The sequence below is a fragment of the Corylus avellana genome, chromosome ca8, assembly GCF_901000735.1.
Source record: "Corylus avellana chromosome ca8, CavTom2PMs-1.0".
NCBI classification, from domain to species: Eukaryota; Viridiplantae; Streptophyta; class Magnoliopsida; order Fagales; family Betulaceae; genus Corylus; species Corylus avellana.
This window is the reverse complement of record NC_081548.1, coordinates 24,520,087-24,534,433: the sequence shown is the minus strand read 5'-3', so window position 1 is coordinate 24,534,433 and position 14,347 is coordinate 24,520,087. Positions and strand designations below refer to the sequence as shown.

Sequence of the window (14,347 nt, the reverse complement as noted above, 5' to 3'; positions counted from 1 at the left end):
CAAACCTATAGACAAATTAGGCAATCGCCTAAGACCCCAAATAACTATAGTATAATTAGGTTTCTTTTTATAAATAACCAAAAAAATAGAGCCTGTGACAAATTTAGTCAATGATGCTCTTTAATTAAGGTCGTAATTATGTGAAAAAATAGGAAAATGCTAGGTGTTCTCCTTATCCTAGCTAATATTATTTTCTAAAAAAAATAAAATAAAATTGGCCATTATTTTTCTCATCGATTTTTAGAAAATAATATCTACATAGGACTAGAAGGACACCTAGTCCTTTATTGAAAAATAGGACTTGATTTTAAGATTTTTATGTTTGTCTTTTTACTTTTTGTTGGAATAAAAATACTACTATAACTAACTGAATATTTTATGAGAGAACACTTAAGATTTCCCTAAAAAATAATATTATGACAAAAAGTTAGTAAGTGCTTATTAATTATGGCTCCAATTACGGTAAAACATAAATACAAATAAAGACTATAAAGGAAAAGAAAAATAAAAATAAAAAGTCACGTTAATTGCACTCATAAAGCAATTACTAAACTCTTAACTTCACCTCAACTTAAAATCAACATATTGGTTAAGTTTGTTCATTATACAAAATTATAACCCACTAATTTTTTATTTTGAATTTGAGTTGGATTTGTAAGTCATATAAAAAATTCTCATACATTAATCTTAGAGTTTTTTTTTTTTTTTTTAAGTGTTTTTATTTATTTATTTTTTATGAGCAAAATGGTAGGTCGGGGAGACTAATTGTGGTTATTTTACCTGGGCGTAACCATAGTAGCACTTATTCACTGGAAGCCGTACGTGAGAGACTTAAATGGTGAAAACTGAAAGTGTCTTTTCAAGTTCAAATAAACCATACTCTAACTTGGCCTTACTAGAATATCAATAAAAATAAAAGTGGCTAAAAAAGTGTTATTGGATGTGCGTATATCATTTTGACAATAAGGAGACCGTTAAATTTGACTGGCTGTGAATAAAACAAAGAGAGGAAGAAGGTCGCTTGAATTCCTACCACCTCACATGATTTTTGTCCAGTGATTAAGTTATACATCAACGGTTCACGATAAAAGATAGTTGTTATTTGTTAATAGTTTCATGTACACTACGACGTTACATTAAGCTGGGCCGCTTGCTTCGGCCGGCTCAACCTGAACTTACAAAAACAGCAAGGGTAGTTGTAAAGCACCAGGAGTCTAAAAACTCGCTTCTGTGGGTTGCCGACTTTATTGAAAAAGCATTGACCTTCTAATTCCCAAAAGCACCCCTGATCAAGCCCCAATATCTCCCCACAACTGAATCTCTTCACGCCAAAATCCCGGGCCATCTGCCTCGAACCAACTCGTATTCACAGGTCTTTGAGATTTTTCTTTGACGCGTGTTATTTGAATTTCTTTCTCTAATGGGAGAAGCCAAGTCCAGGAAAAGGTGGAAGAGATGCTAAAGAACGGTTTAAAAATCACCATGCAATTTTCGCGAAGGGTATCGGATCTTGATTGGCGGCTTCTACTCCTCATAATCCCTCCGCTCTTTCTCTTCTTGTTCGTTTCGCTCTCCGCCAACCCTAGGAATCCTTTGTCCTCTTTTGCCCCTCTCCGATCTTTCATTCTCAGCCATACATTCCAGCTACCGGGGAACACGACGTTCAACACCTCCGCCTCGCCGCCGGCGACTCCGAGTCGGGCGGTGAAGAATCCGAGCGATTCGGCGGTGAATCGGTGGAGGAAGAGGAAGGATGAGTTGAACCGGTCCAGAATGGCGGTGTGTCTGGTCGGCGGGGCCCGGCGGTTCGAGCTCTCCGGACCCTCGATAGTTGATAAGATTCTCAAGGAGTATCCGAATTCCGATCTTTTCTTGCACAGCCCGCTCGATCAGAACTCGTTCAAATTCTCCCTCCTGAAGAGCGCGCCCAGGCTCGCCTCCGTTCGAATCTTCGAGCCCAAACCCTTACCGTACACCGAGTCGCAGCTCCGCGTTCTCACGGCGGCGAACTCGCCCAACGGCATCCAGGTTCTTCATCTCCCTCATCTTTTTTTTTTTTTTTTTTTTAATAGTTAGTCTCTTTCTCAATTTATTTTTTAAGTTTAGGTATCTGATTTGACAAATCAGAACAAATTAAGATTAATTGTTTCTTAATCCGTCGAGAACGTCCCGGGTATTAGGGTATAGTTGTGTGTTGCTATTTTAATTTGTTTTTTATACAAAGAATGTTTATAAGAAAATTGTTAATTAATGTCGGTTTACAATCAATAATTTTAAAATTTATATTCTCTTTCTACCCTATTTTTTTAGTCGCCCTTGTTTAAATAAAATAAAATTGAATTGGGTGAGACTTAATTATTGGACTTTGTTTGGAAAGATTTTTTTTAAAAAAATAAAAATACTAACAAAAAATTCTAGAACGCAAAGCATAATCACAGCACGCTTAATTCAAATAAAAACTAGTTGATTGACCTACGTGTGTAGTGACGGTTGATTTCCTCCACGCGTACTTTCCTATTTCCAAAGTTCCGAAAACACCCCTCCTTCGTTTGCTGTATTTTCATCAAAAGGGCTTTCTTCTGCAGGGACTCTTGCAATACTTCAACCTCGTCGAGGGATGCCTGACCATGATCAAAGCGCACCAAGAGCAAAAGAACTTCACGTACGACTGGATAGTACGGACCCGAGTGGACGGGTACTGGAACGCTCCGCTCCACCCGAGAAACTTCGTACCAGGCAAGTACCTGGTTCCGCCCGGATCCACCTACGGCGGGCTTAACGACCGGCTCGGCGTCGGCGACCTCAACACCTCCACAGTGGCTCTCTCGCGGCTCTCCCTCATCCCCGAGCTCGACTCGGCCGGGTTCCAGCAACTCAACTCGGAGACCTCGTTCAGAGCCCAACTCACCACCCGGGGCGTCCCCTACCTCACCAAGCGCCTCCCTTTCTGTGTCGTCACGGACCGCAGGTACCGTTGAACCATTATCCCTAGTCAGAGGATAAGTAAATGTTAATATAATAAAAAAAAATTAATGCTCCATCGAGTCTATAATATATAATAAACCATCATTTATATTTATTCTACTTTAATTAATGTCGCCATAGGTACTCTTTCCCGCCGAACAATTTTGGTGTTCCAGTGGCCGCGCTTTCGAGCCCGGGCCCACTGAGCGGGGCCAAGTGCAGGCCTTGTACGCCGGTGTGTGAAGGTTCTTGCGTGGCGAGCGTGATGTCGTCCCTGAACCGATGGTGGAGCTGGACGGATTGGGGGAACGGGACGCTTCGGCTATGTGATGCTCACGGGGAGTGGGAGAGTGGGTGGGAGAGAATCTTTGACAGAATCGCTGGGAAGAATTTCGCCAGGGCGAGAAAGCGAGTTAGGGATCTGTCACTTGAGCAGTGTGTAGAAGATTTCAATGAAATGAAGAGGAGGATGACCGGGAAATGGGAGTCTCCGCAGCCGGAGGAGATTTGTAGGCTTGGGGGGTTGGCTTGAGTTGTTTGGACGGTTATATTGTAAAAAGAGAGGAGCTAGGAGGGTATTTTTGGATGTGTCGGAATTTATGTAAACACACATATATATAAATAAATACTTTATGAAATTTTATTGAATTTTTAATATTAGTTTCTTCTTCCGCTTCACGTAGCCGGTAGCCATTCTTGCTGAGAAGTGGAATGCTGACTTAAGTTAAATATATAGAATACAATTCATGTCTATTCTTTTTCAACTTTTTGTGTAAACAGCTGAACAACTCATCGCATCAGTCCTGATCGAGGAGGGGCTTCTGGATAAGTGGAGTGGTGGCATCATTGTCGTAATCGGTGACGATAGAGACAACTCAACTAGTCATCAGTCATGTGCTTGATCGGTCAAGTTGTAAAATATTTTGGATTAAAGAGGATAGGTGGATCATTGATTTCATCATCCCGGATCACGGTTGGCCAACCGCGTGGATCTGGAACCTCTTAACTATTAAATTTTTGTATATATTGTTTAACAATATTTGATCTCTCTCTCTCTCTCTCTCTCTCTCTCTCTTCAAGGCGATCAAGTGAAAGAGGTGAAATAAATATTGACGGTGAAAAGCCTTCCCCACAATTAAGGGTAGATTTTGAAGAGCAAGGGACCACTCCATAAAAGTGGGGAGAGCCTTTCTAGAGTGGGAAGAATTCATATAGGGCTGGTTCTAGAAGCAAGAAGTGGGCAAATGATAGATGACAGTCCGAAGATCTCAGAAAAAAAGAAGCTGTTGGTGTAATAAGAAACTGCCGTAGTTACCCTTTGATTGCTTTAGAATTTTTATATAACAGGTCCTGTAGATAGGCATTGTCTATAGTATATTTTGAGTAGATAATTGCTTGACAAAATACACTCAATAAATGAAAATTAATATTGATATTTGACCAATGATATTAATGGACGGACATTGAAATTTGATTTTTGGTAAATATGACCACTGAGAAAAACAAGTGACCGTTTGAAAATATGAGTATTGGCAAGAATGAGATTTTTAGATTTTTAGATTTTTGGCAAACATCTCCTTATTTTTATTTCTTCTAGCAAAAAAAAAAATGTCAACCTATTTTCAAAGTGATTAGCAAACAACTTTCTTCACTTTTCTCTCATAAATAAAATTGTGGTTGGTTCATTTTTATAAAGTCAACAAATATTTTCTTCCACCGTCCTACTGTCAATGCAGACCTACTGTCAATGCAGACTGTCTCACCTAAGTGTGTGGCAAATGAAGTTGTTGTAACACAAGTAGTGGCTAAGAAATATTTTCCTCCGCTTATTATATATATCATTAAAGTGGTCCAATTATTTGTTGTAATGAGCAGTTCTTTGTAGACTGTAGTTACCTTATAACACACCCGACAAGATTGAGCTCTCATATCCGTGACTCCCATAAGAGAGAGGATTAACTCCTTAATGCTAGTCCTTGCCTGGTGACAAACGCAATCAAAATCAAGTGATAAATGAGAGTGAAGGCCAACGAATCTTAAAAGTAGACCAAGCCAACCGCAATAAATGGTGTCACCACCATGCATTTATGGGATTTCAGAAGTTAGCATTACTTTCTAAACTTTCACACATCATTAGACTTAAACAACAATTAAAGGTGCTTGATTCTCCACCTGCATCACTTATACTTTTCCCTTTCGATGGGTTTGCTTGCATGTGGGTGGCTATGATTTCGCTTTAATATTACTCAAACCATAAAATTCAAGATTAAAAAAGAAAAAAATAATAATTAAAGATAAATCAGCAATACTCACATCCAAATGGACCTCTCACCCAAATAGTCAAAATACATGTAATTCTCCCGTATACTTGAAACACATACTCCACTAAAAATAAATAAGCACCCACTAAACTTTTGTCCAAAGTTTGGACCACATCAGCTGAAGTAAGGACAAATGAAGCCTGAAACCGCCAATGAGACCACGTGAAATCTAAAGAATAAACTCATGTAATAGACTATACATTAATCCACCTTGCTCGTGCACTTGAAATCTAAAGAATAAACTCATGTAAATAGACTATACAACTACAACTAAAAAGTAAAAAAAAAACACATGTAATAGAGCTTGAGAAGCTGTTGGGTTGAATGGGCTACTATACTTGACCAGATCAGGTTGTTTGATTTACTATTGAGCCATTTTTTTTCCTGATTGAAAAAATCTTTCTTACTTGAGTTGAGTGTTAGTGCCTAGAGAAAAAAAGTTGAGAAGAATTGGGAAGAATTGCCTTCCCAAACAAGCCTATTTACTTAATATTTTAACAAAAATTAATTGATAACAAGTAATATTACGAAATTAAAAAATATACACTCTTAAATTAAAAAAGCATTGGAGACTACACAGAAAAAAGTATAGAGTAACACCAACTAGAAGTCTAGAACACATGGAATATATATGAAAAAGGAAACAGTGATTAATTAATAGTTATTGAATGTAAGATTGGCCGGTGATATCGATATCTCGATCACCGGTTGAAGGCGGAGGGGTGTGCTTGGGCTTGGCGGTGGCCTCAGCAGGCCCATCAGCAGGCCCATCAGCACTCTGGGCTTCACTCGCAGGCGGCTTAGTGGGGTTCTTCTGTTGCCCGGGCTCGGTGCCGTACATCCCTCCACCGTAGGCATCGTGGGTCACAGGCTTCATCGGTGTGATGTTGGGCGCCTGTGTCTGCTTTTCAGCGCCATCCTTTCCATTATCTCTCACCTTCTCCATCGTTTTCCTTCGGTGCGACTTGAGTGCAATCTTGCTAGCTGGGTATTTGTGCTGCTACTTCAACGCTCAGCTGAACGACACGTAGTATTCGTTAGTTTGTGTGTCAACTCGACTGATTGCCACGTGTGGTTCAAGCAGGCACCCCAGGTTTTGTGCCTTTTAAAGCGAGTACCAAGGAAAAGTTTTGGTGGTAATTCGTAGCCAATAATCAAGTTTTTACTGAATTCTCGGCTGCTCTATTCTTATCAAAATTATACAGTTCGTTACCATATTTTATGTAGTATTTCTTCTATTTTTGGTTGAAGGAATGTTTTGATTTATATAAAAGTAATTTTTTTTTTTTTCAAGTGTTTTTTATTTAAGTTGTTTGTTAATATTTTTATTTTGAGAGAAGAGAACAATAATTTAAAAAATAAATCAGAATGAATCATGCTAATATCACTGGACAGATGGCACCACATCCACACTTGTTTTTTCTTTTTCTTTTTTTTTTTTAAATAAAAAAATTAAAAGTTAATGAGTACTGCCGCACCAACCCAAATAGAATTGAGATAAAATGAGATATAGTATTAGCGTTACTTATGTGAAATACCTAAGTTTGCAGCTAATAAAGCACGGCTAGATTAATATTTTTGGTGGGTATCCTTAATTCTCTCATCTCTTGAACCTACACGTTCTATTTAGATTCAAAAATGAAATGACCCCTCCTAATTCAAATAAAGAAGAAAAATGAGAGGGAGGGGTCAAACAAACTTCTTATACTTATATTTAAAAATAAAATTATAAATTAATTCCAGTTATACAATGGTGTATTAAAATTTTAAAATAACGTCACACCGAATATATATATATATATACATCAAAACCAAAACCTCAGCCAAAGGTTTCATTCGAATGTCGACCTGGAACAACCCAAAGCCTCTTTCGTGGGCTTCATGTCAGCCCAGCTTTGGTTCCTTGTAGGCTGTACCTGTAAGCGTTGGTTTGGGGCGGGCTGATATATTTGTAATTCATGCAGAACGATTTGGTAGCCCATTCCTATCAAAAATTCCACAGACAAAATCTAATCTCTCCTTTTTTTTTTTGGGTAAATGGCAAGGCCATTTTATTGGTCACAGAATGATATAGTATAAAAATAATTCGGGTCAAGTCAAATTTTAGTAAAATAAACTTGTAGGGATTAGGATGTGTCATTTCTCAAACTATCTAATTTCAAGCAAGTTCAGGATAAAATTACAGTGTTATTGATAGAGTAATGTTGAGATAAGTTAGAAGTGGCATCAAGTAAAATTATATTAAATAAAAAATAGATATTAATTTAGATTAATTTTATTAGCATTATTTTAAGATTAAATTTATCATAAGTTGAATCCCCACATATGACTGATTAGTATTAGCCACCTTAGATTCTCATAGATGTCCTGGCGGGACTAGGTCAGGCTATGGCTCAGTCTTAAAAGAACGCCTACGGTTTCTACCGTCTAGGCTCCTCTTGAGCGGCTCCCAGTGGGTAGGTACTACTATGGTTACGCCCAAGTATGATAGCCACAGTTGATCTCCCTGGCCTACCCATTTTACTAAAAAAAAAAAAAATTATCGTAAGCTTGAATATTATTGATCTCATCATCAGTTTGTAATTAGTCTATATTAATAAAAATGTGAATTTGAAGGAGGCATAATCCTCTAATTAATAATTAATCTACCCAAATTATTCTTCACATAACAGTTTTGTAGAAAAGAAAGGTGAAGATACCATCTAATCATCTGCACGTGGGCTGAGTCAATGCCATATGATAATTATGATTTCTTCCTCCACAGAAATAAAACTAAAAACGTGTATATCCCTTGAAAACTTTTCAGGGTTCCATGCATGCTACCACCGTTTGAAGTTAGGCCAAATTAAGGGACAGAGAATCTCGTGACTCCCAATTTCACATTCTTATCTCAAAGAGAACAACTTCTTCCAACCTTATCTGTCCTGTCTGTTAGAACCCTAGCAATTTTCTTGAATTCCAAAACCAGGGGAGCTTAGTCAATTAACTAAATAAGAAACCTTGAGGAATCAGAAATAATACAGCGTGGAAGTTAGTCAGCTTGAAAGGTCAGAGCTAGCTACCACGTTTAAGAATTCTTATTGGGGTTGTGAGAAGGATAAATCATAAATAGCATTCTCATATCCACCAACTCAAATGTTAATTTAATTAGTTTCAATAATATATTAAAATGAGAGTAAATGGAGTTTTATCTCGCTAATGAGCGTGCTCGCGTGAAAGTAAAAATATATATATAATTTTTTAATCCGATACCCGGTCCATCAACTAATCGACTCGAAAATAACTGCATGGTACCATATTGGATCCCCTCTTTTACATGTCACTAACTGTATCCATGATTTTCTGTTACATATAAAAGTCAGGAAATGTAAAGAACATTTGCGAGTCTGTGACAAGAAAGTCTCTAATGAAAATGTAACATGTGACAGACTGTTACCGCAAAATCGGTTATAAAATGAGGCTGACATTAGATAAAAGGGGAAACTTTCGTCTGCTTTCTTTGCAAATTTCTTTGCAACAAAGCTATTATTGAACTCCATTGTAATCTTCTTCAAGTTTCAAATTGTTAACGACCCACGACCACGAGCCGAGACGCGTTAACAGAAAACCGACAGACAGCAGGGTAGCAATCAAAACAAGGGTCAGAACACCAGTACTGTGCTGTTACATAGAGCACCGGCTGTGTCATAGCGACAGCTCAAAACCCCCATGGGCCATGTCCTATATATATTATTGGTTTGGTAGAAAAAGATAATTGATTATTGTCATAATTCATGTACCCAACCCCTCATCATTTCGTTTTATTTTTGAACCATTTGGAGACCGACCTTCGACAAAATGAATTATCATCTTATCCGGCCGATTGCACTGAAATTGTTCTTCAGTGAGATACACAATTGAAAAAATATTTTGTATTTTAAATTATTGAGAAAAGTAAAGTTTTGGTTTGAAAAATAGAGAAGTGATTTGAAAACCGTTACTGGCCCAACTCATTAATAGTCTTCTTTTTGTAGACTTTTTTTTTTGGTAGAAAGATAATGAGTGTCGGTTGGAATCTTACCTCCCGTTCTGTTGCACCTAGACCCAATAGATCTTTAATAGATTAAAGATTAAAAAAAAAAAAAAATGGTAAAAAGCTTAATTAACAAAGAAATTTCCTCCAAGGGGTGTTTGCTTTTGTGTAAGTGATGAATTATATGATTCTTTCGTTTTAGAAGAACAATTTATGTCTCGGATTTATGTCATGTTGAGTAATAGGTAAATGAATATATGGGTTAACACGAACACAATTTATTTATTTAATTGTGTCCAACCTCTTAATCTTGACACAACATGACTCACATAACTTGTTTAATAAATAGATCGTGTTCTATTGATATGAATACAACATGTTTAATATAAATGACTAATTGAGTTGACACAAATGGTTGTTCAGAGTAGATTAACACAATTTCATATCTTACAAGTATCAACTATTATACACATTCACAACTAAATTTATGACAAAATTAACTTGATAATCAATATTCATAACCGCAATTACTTATGCGGATTAACACAAATGTAAACTATTTATTAATCTTCCTAACAAGGTTGACCTGTTTTCACCCGAACTTTATAACACTAAATCCTAACGCTCTAAATTACCAGACCTCCTTAACATGAGCTTGTTCTTGTTGAAAATTTGAAAAAAATGTGTAAAAATTGAAACAAGATTACACTCATCTTTTAAAAAGAATGATAATTAAGTCTTACCTTTTTGCCTAAATGATTCTCTTCATTTCAAATGAAATGGAGAGTTAGGTCCATGCTAGCTGGCTGTGCCTTTTGCCACTTGGACAGCCCAGGCCCCAAGGAGATGTAAGAAGTTGACCCCACAGTCTAAGAAAGCCAGCGTGTCAAACCCACGTGGTGTCCCCTCTCGAAATAGTAGAGTCCCTGATCTCCCACTTGTTCGCCCAAACAGCCTGGATTTATTCGCGGATCCAGTCTCAGCTCCTCGTGCGACTTAGTTGTACTTGTCCACCCTTCCATATATACCCTCTCCAATCTCTTCCTCTTCACCACGCACAAAAACATACACAAAACTTGCAGAAAAGATATTTTTGAGTGCATCAGAAACTACAATGGTTGGCGTTTTTAGACGCTCCCTTTCATTCCCCAACAAAAATCTCAACCGTACATCGACGACCAAGCCACCCATCTCTCACCACATCAGGTCCATCAGTCTTCCATGCAGATCTCACCCCTTGATCTCCCACCTCAAGGATGGGATCAGCGAGCTCCAATCCTGGGCTTCCAATCCCGACACCCGAACTTCGGCTTGGCTCTGCGACGGCTTGAGCCGTCTCAAAAACGTCAATGACTACCTCGACGACATTCTTCAACTCCCTCAGACCCAAGAAACGCTACGACAACGTTGTCAGCCCCAGTGGGTCGAGAAGCTCCTAGAGGATTTTCTTCGTCTAGTTGACGTATATGGGATCTTCCAAACATTGGTTTTGGCTTTGAAAGAGGAGAATTCGGCGGCGCAGGTGGCTGTGAGAAAGAGAGACGAGTCGAGGGTTGTTTTGTACGTGAAATCTCGGAAGCAAATGGCTAAGGAAATGGGAAAACTCGTGTCCGCCGTACGATGCGTCGGGGGGGTTACAGGACCGTCACCGGGGCATATTCCGGTCGTCGGAGACGCCGAGTTGGTGGGCGTTATTGGAGATGTCATTGAAGTGAGTGTGTTGGTTTCAATTGCGCTTTTCAACGGAATTGCGGCGTCGTTTTCGCCGAGGAAATCTTCGTGGACGGGGATACGGTTGTCCAAGAAGGCAAAGAAAGTGAGGGTGGAGGAGGGTATTCAAGAATTTCAACAGGTTGCGGTGGAGAGCTTGTGGGGTTTGAGAAAGCAAGCCGATGAGGAGGTGAGGATGGGTTTGAAGAAAATGCAGGATTTGGAGGGCTGCATTGGTGGTATTGAAAATGGCAGTGAGAGAGTGTTTAGGAGTTTGATCAACGCAAGGGTTTCACTACTCAACACTCTCACACTATAACATGCAGTAAAGAGTAGGAAGATGTAATATATTTTTCTTTTCTTTTTCTGATTCCTACGAGCAGAAGAAATGAAAATTTAAGCTTAATTAGGTCCATGGGTAAACGGAGATTGAAATTACTGAATATATGGTTTATGTACAGTTGATATTTTCTGTAAACTAATTGTCTTTTAAAGATTTGATTACAAATGCTACTGATCAGATTGACTCTTCCTTATTTTCGTCAATATATATCGATCACATTTTTTCTTTAATTTCCTCTATATTAATTCCCAATTCATTAAAATCAACACCTTTTTTCTAGAGCATGCATGCATTTTTAATATTATAATTAAACTGTCACATCTGTTTTAAGCATGTAATTAACAAGCAATTTTAAAAATACACATGAGAATATTATGTACTCATTAGTATTACGGATGTCAATTTATTCATTTCTAAAAGCTCCAAAAAAAAACTCGAAGTTTGAACACTATATATTTAGTACTGAAATTAAACTTGGTGTTCTATACAGCAAGGTCTTAGATTTGTACATCAAAACGACAATGTTTCATTAATTTAATTTCCAAAAGCTATGTCACAAATTTGTAAAGACATATTAGCAACTATTATTAAAGGAAGGGAAATATCATGGTCATGGATTTGTGTCACATGATAAATCCACATAGTTTGCGCGGTGAACATAGAAAAGCTTAGAGCTCAATCCTGTTCTTTCAAACAATATGGGATAACTTTGCACCCACCTCAAATGTTGGGTATAATACATATATATCCCTCGATCATTTTAATGTCCATATATACTTCATAATCAATATAGGCTTTGGTTTGTGTTCTGTGCCAGACACAAATTGGGGTGTCACGTCCGTCCTCTTTTTTCTACTATTGTTGATATAACTATAACTCTATGTTGTATCATGTGTACAGGAGACCGACAATGATAGAGGACTTAATTAAGGACTTGCCCGTCGGCATAATTCTACTATTGATTTCTTAAGTAAGTACCCATAAACCACATTAATCTTAAAAAATTTCAGCTCGAGTACTCCTTTACAAGAAAAATATTTTATTTTTGCAAGCCAAGCAAGAAAAATATTTCTGCATTGAAGCAGACGCAAATGGGCGTCAACGGTACAACACAGCATCACAAAATAATTATGCGATCGAACACCGAAAAGCTGAAGACACAGATCGAGAAGATGATAAAGTAATGGCCACGTTGTTGAACATCACCTGTCGAAGGAAAACAGCACATGGTTTGTTAGACAGAATTGATTAATGTATAAATTAAGAAATAGTTGGTTTTGCTGTAAAACCCTATAATTGAAGTCAATCATTCCTTACATTCATTCATGGCTTCGATCTGCTCTAGAATTGCAGCTGATCGAGGAATTAGGAGTGCTATAAGAAAACCAGAAAGCCTCTAATTATTTTATATATATGTACTGGCCATGCTTGCTTAATATTCCTTTCAATTTGTGTATGGAAAGTTGGATTCTGTAGCAGCATTTACAGCCAATTTTAGTTAAGGGCTTGACAAGTTTTGCTATCAACAAAAGGAGAATAAAGAGACCCATTAGTGGTCCCTCGATGTTCATCGCAGGCACTATTCCAAAGCCCATGATTGGGAGCTCTACAATCATGAAATAATTGAACTTAATTATTTCTATTCATTAAAAGCCGTCCTTCCCTCCTCCTTTTTGTTCAAATAATAAAGATCACAACATCTCTAATCAAAACATTTATATACATAAGCATTTCTTTCATTGTGATTCTAATAGGGATCTTGTTCCGCTCTATCTACACAATAAGAGAGAGGCGCTACTAACAACTTAAAATGTGGGACCTATTTATTTAGAGCAAGTGAGTTTCACACTATCCTTAGCTTAATATAAGGGATTTTATTATGTCATCTCATCTACTTTACTGGTACTTAGAGTCCGTTCGAATTTGTAATTTTAAAACATGCGATTTTTAAAATTTCAAATCACAATTTCATCTACCATTTCATTTAAAATCATACTTTCAATATGTGAAATTGTAGTGAATCTTGAATCTATTGGGCCTCCACACTGCAGGCCTACGTTGGAGCGTGGAGGCTGGACTACATGAACAGTACTCCAATCTCAATCAGATGACATTTTCATTTGTCATTCAAATGGGTTAAAAGATATTTGTTCAATTTTTTTGTATTAATATCTCGTATTATATATATAGTTATGTATGGTAATTAGGTAATCATGTAATGGGGATTAATTGACATGGATGCTCATTTATTTGCTCACTAATTGAAGGGAGCCAAGCCCGTTTAGGGTCACATGATCATCAGAGTTTTGAATTTGGCTACTTTGAGTAGATCCAATAGTACTATCAAATCCCCATTTGAGATTAAATTGTGATATTTGATGTCAAATCATGGATGCATAAAACAACATAATCATTCATTTCCATGATTGCCATGCCAAAATTCAAAAACTTCACAAACGTCTCTACTCTCTGCAAACTTTACCCACTTTTTTTGTGTCAACGGAGACACAATAACAACACTCCAAAAAGAACATGGCCCGAATTAAAAGGACCACTTTGGGCTTCTCTGTGTGTCTGGACCTGCAAATTAGGTATATATCTACAAGACAAGACAAAGTATATATACATATTATCAAGGTGCATATAGCAATATTACAATTTTTATTATAAATTTCTTACAAATTAATATTGTAGCCTGTGTGACATTTATTATATCAGTTGCTAAAATGTAGACTATTATCTAACAATCTATACGACGCTTGTCCACGTGATAATTATCAAGCAAATTAACCACTAAAATATGGAATGTCATGTTTCATTCCACATAATACTCATTTTCACAAAGAAAAAGTAAAATGTTATATACCATATATTTATCCCATACATTTATCCCATATACTGAAGTGGCATGGCTTAGTAGTCCAAGGATTATCCCTTATTTTTATTTTTTATTTTTTATTTTTAAAAAGAATTCAATGGCTACTAAACTATGCCATG

The 14,347-nt window shown here is 37.2% G+C and overlaps 3 protein-coding genes across 3 annotated transcripts; 2 read left to right on the top strand and 1 right to left on the bottom strand.

The window, feature by feature from the left end:
- Positions 1-1,067: 1,067 nt before the first annotated feature.
- Positions 1,068-3,682, top strand: LOC132189199 (uncharacterized). Its single transcript, XM_059603803.1, has 3 exons — positions 1,068-2,028; positions 2,586-2,968; positions 3,106-3,682. The coding sequence occupies exons 1-3, from the start codon at positions 1,456-1,458 to the stop codon at positions 3,494-3,496; spliced, it is 1,347 nt and encodes a 448-aa protein (XP_059459786.1). The 5' UTR covers positions 1,068-1,455; the 3' UTR covers positions 3,497-3,682.
- A 2,127-nt stretch (positions 3,683-5,809) lies between these two features.
- On the bottom strand, positions 5,810-6,244 carry LOC132190666 (uncharacterized). The gene has a single exon (XM_059605704.1). The coding sequence runs from the start codon at positions 6,229-6,231 to the stop codon at positions 5,947-5,949; it is 285 nt and encodes a 94-aa protein (XP_059461687.1). The 5' UTR covers positions 6,232-6,244; the 3' UTR covers positions 5,810-5,946.
- A 4,111-nt stretch (positions 6,245-10,355) lies between these two features.
- Positions 10,356-11,388, top strand: LOC132190583 (uncharacterized). Its single transcript, XM_059605618.1, has one exon. It carries the CDS (start codon positions 10,412-10,414, stop codon positions 11,324-11,326), a length of 915 nt encoding a protein of 304 aa, XP_059461601.1. The 5' UTR covers positions 10,356-10,411; the 3' UTR covers positions 11,327-11,388.
- Positions 11,389-14,347: the final 2,959 nt, after the last annotated feature.

Coding starts and splice junctions, on each gene's coding strand:
- LOC132190666 (XM_059605704.1), bottom strand. CDS start 6,231: ATGGAGAAGGTGAGAGATAATGGAAAGGATGGCGCTGAAAAGCAGACA.
- LOC132189199 (XM_059603803.1), top strand. CDS start 1,456: ATGCTAAAGAACGGTTTAAAAATCACCATGCAATTTTCGCGAAGGGTA. Junction 2,029..2,585: donor ACTCGCCCAACGGCATCCAG/GTTCTTCATCTC, acceptor TTTCTTCTGCAG/GGACTCTTGCAATACTTCAA. Junction 2,969..3,105: donor TGTGTCGTCACGGACCGCAG/GTACCGTTGAAC, acceptor ATGTCGCCATAG/GTACTCTTTCCCGCCGAACA.
- LOC132190583 (XM_059605618.1), top strand. CDS start 10,412: ATGGTTGGCGTTTTTAGACGCTCCCTTTCATTCCCCAACAAAAATCTC.